Raw genomic sequence first — 6,590 nt, 5'->3', positions numbered from 1 at the left:
TAAATTGATCAAAAGTGATGATAAAGACATTTATAATGTTACAAAATATTTCTATTTCAGATAAATGCTGTTCTTCTGAACTTTCTAGTCATCCAAAAAATCAGAAAAATTCTACTCAGCTGTTTTTAGCATAATATTTATAATAAATGTTTTGTTGAGCAGCAAATCAAAATATTAGAATGATTTCTGAAGGATCATGTGACTGGAGTAAAGCTAAGAATTCAGCATTAAAATAACAGGAATAAACTACATTATAAAATATATTCAAATAGATGACAGTTATTTTAAAGAGTAAAGATGTTTCAGAATTGTACTGTTTTTGCTGTACTTTGGTTCAAATAAATGCAGGCTTGGTGAGCAGAAGAGACTTCTTTAAAAAACATTAAAAATGTTACTGTTCAAAAACTTTTGACTGCTAGTGTATTTAGTATTTAAAATAAGATAAACATTTAGTGACATAAACTGTAAAAAACAAAACTAAATTATTTTATTTTAGCTAGTTTAAAAGAATAAAAATAACAAAACCAAAAAAAAAAAATTATATATATATATATATAATAAAATCTAGGAATATTTCAATGATCCTAAAATAACACTGGTGTGTAATACCAGTAATATGGTGATGTATTTATTTTACTTTACGCTGATATTCTTAGTTCTACTTAGCATGCAATGTGTGTAATAGAGACTAAAACAAAAGCTAATTTTTACATAAAATTGCTATGTGAAAAAATAAATGTATTTTCCCCCCACATTTCATATCAATATAATTTCTAAGCTTAAGATTTTATTTCTAAGCTACCAAAAAAGGTATATACACCTTATTCTTTAACGCAGAACTGCATATCTGTGAGACTTTCGGTTTAATTATCCGCTATAGGGAAATAGCAAGAACAACAACATGCTGTAATCATTAAATCTGTTTGCACTATAAACCAGTGTGTTTATAATTAAGATAATACATTAAAAGAATATGGTAAGACACAACAATTTGCAATATCAAGCAGCAAAACAAGTTGTTTTGTTCAGCTAAAAATAGCTGGACGCGGATGAGATCAGAAGCCAAACCCATAAAATATACAAATGGCCGCGCCCACTCTTACTGGAAGAAAAAGGTGGATAAAAATATAAAATGAATAATTAAAAACAAAAAATTGGAAGTCTTAAGTTCTTCAGCAACTAGTAAGAATATACTAAACTAGTAATCAACATGAAACAGGTCTGTAAAAAACTGATAGGTCTTGCTTTATTTGCTAGTATTTGGACTACACTGGTATTTTTGTTTAAAGCTTGCAGTGTTGCAATAATTGGCCACTTCCCTCACAGCGTGACAGGCGTTGTTTTTGGAGGATTTGATGGTTGTCTGAGCAAAGCTCTTGGTTTTGGCTCAGAGGAGGAAGCCTTACAGGCAGAGCCATCCGTCCATCTACAAACATCTCCAGAGACTGAACCCGCCTCTCTTGCTGCAGCCAGTATAGCATCTCAGTACGGTCCCATCGCATCTTTTCCCTGTACGGCCGACCCTGTGACAACCAAAACAACAGTGAAGAGTTTCAAATGCAAATCACCAGTGGCGTATAACCAAGCATTGATGCACTCACCTTATAGCTGATGTTGTCATTGAAGCGGGTTGTGATGTGGTCCACAGCCTTGGACAATTCTTGGTCTACGACTGAAATTTGAGAGTTGAGCTTCTCTCTTTGACTTGCCTCTTCCATTCTAGCGATGGATGAGCCATGATAACCTAAGTATTTGCAATGAATCTGTATTATTATCTTGTATTTTAATTCATTCATAAGAATTTTCAAGGTTCTTTGCATCTGATGTACCTCGCTGGAAAAATCTGTTGGGGTCAGATGCCTCTCTCTCAAAGTCCTCCAGCCCGGAGAGCAAGAGCTCCCTCTTCTGGATCAACCGAGCCGCCTGCTCCCACGCAGCAATTGCCTGAGGGCACACAATACATCCACGTGACAACATAAATCCTAGATGATCATGATGAAAAGCCAGGAGAGTTCATTATCATTATCTCTACCTCCTGCAGATGGTCCCTGTGCTCTTGGGAGCTGTATTTGATGGCCATGTCTAGTCGTTGTCCTTCTGGGACAAGCAGGGTCTTCCAGACCCTCTCTAGCCTGATCTGCAACTGTTCTCCATGCAGAAGTCCAACAGCTGGATCTTCACATTCGTCCTTTTCAGACTGAAGAACATTAATCAGTCAAACAATCTGTTTACATATATAGTACACAAGAGAAAATAATAGTTGAAGATAATGGTTGAATTTATAAAAATGACCCTGTTCAAAAGTTTACATACACTTAATTGTTAATACTACGTTGTTACCTGAATGATCCACAGCTCTATTGTTTGTTTGTTTTTTGGTGATAGTTGTTAAAGTGTCCCTTGTTTGTCTTGAACAGTTAAACTGCCTGCTGTTCTTCAGAAAAATCCTCCGGGTCCCACAAATTCTTTGGTTTTTCAGCATTTTTGTATATTTAAACCCTTTCCAACAATGACTGTATGATTTTGAGATCCATCTTTTCGCAAAGGACAATTGAGGGACTCTTATGCAACCATTACAGAAGGTTCAAACACTCACTGATGCTCCAGAAACGAAACACAATGCAGCATTTTGCAGATTCTGCAAGGTGTATGTAAGCTTTTGACTTCAACTGTACAAAAAAGTAACTATAAAGTGACTTTGTGAGCTAGACTGTTTCAAACGTCCTTCTGCTAAACAGAAGCCTGCACTAAAAATAACAGCGACATAACATGATAGACGTAGGAGCAATCGGTGGAAAACAGAAGTGCTGTGTTTTATAATGGGAAGGAAAGGAACTTGAACTCACTGCATCTCGTATTTCCTCTTCTAGATTTTTCTCTGAAACACAGATATTTCTGCATTCATTCATACACTTTTGGACACTTAATGCATTTTTATAAATGTACCAGTATTTCCTTTTTCGTTTAAGAAATATATAACATGCCATCGAGTTCTGGTTCCCTTCCCAATCCTCCCATCTCTATGGTGTTGATGTTCCAGAATCCAGGAACAAATTCTTGTTTCTGTCTCCTAAGTGAACTGATCCTTTCCTGCTGCCTTCTGGAAGAGAATGATCAAATAAAATACAATAATTAAAATGTTAATTAAAATTAATTCGTGTTCTGAAGATGAACAAAGGTCTTACGGGTTTGGAATCACATGAGGGTGAGTAATTAATGACAGAATATTCATTTTTGGGTGAACTATCTCTTTAAAGGTTGAAGGGATGTCTTATGGGTGCAAGCCATCATGCATCATTTCCAGAGTAAATGTGAAAGGATAAACAAAAAAAAACCCATCCCAGCTGTTAACATCAGACCTTCTCTTCTCATCTCTCTGCAGCTGAGCCAGCTTGTGTCTCTCTGCCTCTTCATCATCACTGTCATACAGGTGAAACAGCACTGACAGATAATCGGAGTCCTTCAAAACCAGAGCACAAATAACACAAACACAATCCATTCAAGTCCACAAATTCCAAATGTATTCAGCATTTATTACCCATAAACACACACTCTATTATTGATTCACCTGACTGGAAATGTAGTCAAGATAATCATCCATTGATAGTTGATATCTCCACCACTGAAACCAGGCTCTGTACGCTCGAGCGGTTGCATTCACAGGCCTTTTCCTGTTCGCAGCCCTCTGTGTTCGCTCTCTGCATTTATGAAAATCAATTAAAGATTATATCTAATTCTGTGGTGTGAAAGAACCACAAATACACATAAGAAATGTAAGAAAGAAAAGAGCACCTGTGGGATATGCTGTATGGATTGGGCCTCCTGAGTGACGGGTTCATTAGTTTGTCATTAATCACTGTTTTTGGGCAGAATGTGGCGTTTTTCAGGGCAGGCTCAAGTCTGGGGTCCTTCAAAAGATCAAAAGCAGCTTTACATTATGATGTTATTATACTTAAACCAAAAGAAATGCACATTTGAAAATACTACAGCTAGTCCCCAATGTCTAAATCAACTTACCTCATCCAAGTTGAAATACTTTGTTGAAATACTTTTGGATAACTCTTCAAAGACTTTACTTATTTCCATCCGTTCTTCAACCAAGTTCTGATCCATCAGAGCAAGCGATGCTGAATCAATCTAGAGTTTTAGAATTAATATATAGGTAAGTCCAATATAAGACAACTTATATGTGACCCTGGACCACAAAAACAGTCTTAAGTTGCACGGGTATATTTGTAGCAATAGCTAACAATACATTGTATGGGTCAAAAATGATAGATTTTTCTTTTATGTCAAGAATCATTAAGATATTAAGTAAAGATCATGTTCCATGAAGATATTTTGTAAATTTCCTACTGCAAATATATCAAAATTAATTTTTTGATTAGTAATATGCATTGCTTAGTACTTAATTTGGACAACTTTAAAGGCGATTTTCTCAATTTTCTCAGTTTTGATTTTTTTGCACCCTCATATTCCTGATTTTCAAATAATAGTGATTTCCAAATACTGTCCCATCCTAAAAGTGAACCTTATGACTGGTTTTGTGGTCCAGGGTCCCATATTTCAGTTTTAATTTATAAATGAGGTATATAAAAATATACAATAACAGAATATTAATAATATTAATAGTAATCATGTATAAAGAACAGTATATATAAATTTTGTTATATTTAGATTTGGATAAAGTTTAGTAAAAATAAACTGAAATAAAATATAAAAATTTAATTTAAAACTAAACAAAATAACTGAAAAAAATAAGCTGAATTACTAAAATTATTAAAACTAAAATGTTAATTTACAAAAATAGAATTAATAAAAAACTAATAAAAACAAAACAACCAAATTACTAAAACTTAAATAAAAAAACAAATACTACAAAATTAAAATGAACAAATATATATATATATATATATATATATATATATATATATAAAATTCAAAGTGTTTAAAAATACTATAATAGCTATAAATAATATTAAAATAACCCTGTTGATCTCACCTCTTTAGTGAGGTCATTGTAGACTGGTGGGTACATGCTAAGTTTGATAGTCTCTGGGAGAATCCTAGCGGACACACGGGCCACTGCTGTGCGCATGATGGTTTGAGGACAAAACGCCACACTGACCACATCTCCTTGTGGGTGTGTAGGCTTCTCCACAAGAACTTTGTGCTTCTTCATTTCCTCCTCTTCCTCCATAATTTTCTAAAAAGAAATGCCTGTTGTTACAGTGATTTGCAAATGACATAGTCACTATACACTGAGTTTAATTCTGTATGTACTGTACCTGTAGTTTTTGTTGGAGCCTTTGAAGTCTGCTGGATCTATAGCAGGTCAGAGATTCTATAAGCGAGCACAGATCTGTCTCACAGTTATCGCCATCCTCATAAACACTCTCTTGTAATAATCTATAAACACATACACACAAATGAGTTTCAGTTCCCCTTACTCTTGCACACAGACACCGTAAATAGTATGCGGTGCGAGTGCTTTGTAACAACAGCCCAACCTCTTCAGATCCTCCCTAGGACTGATGCATTTCTCTAGGCTGGAGGTAGGATGTGTGGACAGTGGGGCTAATGGGGTTGGAGGCCGATTGAGTAGCGTTATCTCCAGCTCCTCCAGCAGTGTCTCCTTCTGTAGGTCAGGCATGGAGTGACATCCCTAAGAGGACAGAAAGAGAAATCTTTAAAGGGATAGTTCACCCAAAAATGAAAGTTCTGTCATTAATTACTCATCCCTAATGTCATTCCAAACATTTAAGACCTCCGTTCATCTTAGAAACACAAATTAAGATATTGACCGTGGAAGTATCCTTGCTGTTTTCATCAAATTTCATCGAAAATATCCTAATTTGTGTTCAAAGGTGAACGAAGGTCTTACGGGTTTGGAACGACATGAGGGTGAGTAATTAATGACAGAATTTTCATTTTTAGGTGAACTATCCCTTTAAGGATTATATAAATCTACATGCAAATGTTTGAAAACTTGTGTGCAATGGAATAGATTATAAAAGTCCCTGGTCACCTTTATCCTGACCAACCGGTTTTGACGGGGACTCTGATCTTGCTCTTCTTTCAGTGTATAAGACATACTGGCTGTAGAACCTAGACACATGCATACATTCAGTGTCCAGATGTCACATCTTGTATTATAATCCATCATTTTAAAGAGACAGTTCACAAAAAATGAATATTCTGTCATCATGTTTTACGCAGCTCTGTGTAGTAGCTAATATTAGCACTTGTTTTTGGTATAACAAATGTCATAGCCTTCCGAAATCAAGGCACCCTCTTGGCTTTCACTGTAAGGTAAAAAATAAATTATGTTTTTACATCTTCTTTTTGTGTTCCATAAAAGTGGGTGAGTATATGACGACAGAATTTTCATTGAGTAAACTATCACTTGTATCTGTGTATCTTGCCGCACATTGTGTGTCTGTCTTATAGATGATTGGCTTCATATTACAGGGCTGGAGGTCATACACACATTGAAGATCCAGCTCTCCGATTTTCTCCTGAATCTGTAGACACAGAAATTAATTAATTAAATAAACTTGCATACATTACCAGTCAAAAGTTTTTGAACA

At 35.2% G+C, this 6,590-nt stretch overlaps 1 protein-coding gene across 1 annotated transcript; it reads right to left on the bottom strand.

The window, feature by feature from the left end:
• Positions 1 to 832: 832 nt before the first annotated feature.
• LOC141332794 (coiled-coil domain-containing protein 87-like) lies at positions 833 to 6,567 on the bottom strand. The gene is made up of 16 exons (XM_073837754.1): positions 6,562 to 6,567; positions 6,431 to 6,518; positions 6,029 to 6,108; positions 5,511 to 5,665; positions 5,289 to 5,409; positions 5,003 to 5,206; positions 4,018 to 4,137; positions 3,793 to 3,908; positions 3,569 to 3,698; positions 3,360 to 3,460; positions 2,985 to 3,100; positions 2,847 to 2,878; positions 2,033 to 2,197; positions 1,830 to 1,944; positions 1,602 to 1,744; positions 833 to 1,523 (listed from the first exon to the last, which is right to left on the bottom strand). The coding sequence occupies exons 1-16, from the start codon at positions 6,565 to 6,567 to the stop codon at positions 1,284 to 1,286; spliced, it is 1,932 nt and encodes a 643-aa protein (XP_073693855.1). The 3' UTR covers positions 833 to 1,283.
• Positions 6,568 to 6,590: the final 23 nt, after the last annotated feature.

This window comes from Garra rufa, chromosome 4, assembly GCF_049309525.1.
Source record: "Garra rufa chromosome 4, GarRuf1.0, whole genome shotgun sequence".
NCBI lineage: Eukaryota > Metazoa > Chordata > Actinopteri > Cypriniformes > Cyprinidae > Garra > Garra rufa.
Note: the sequence above shows the minus strand (reverse complement) of the source record. Positions and strands in the feature narration are given on the sequence as shown.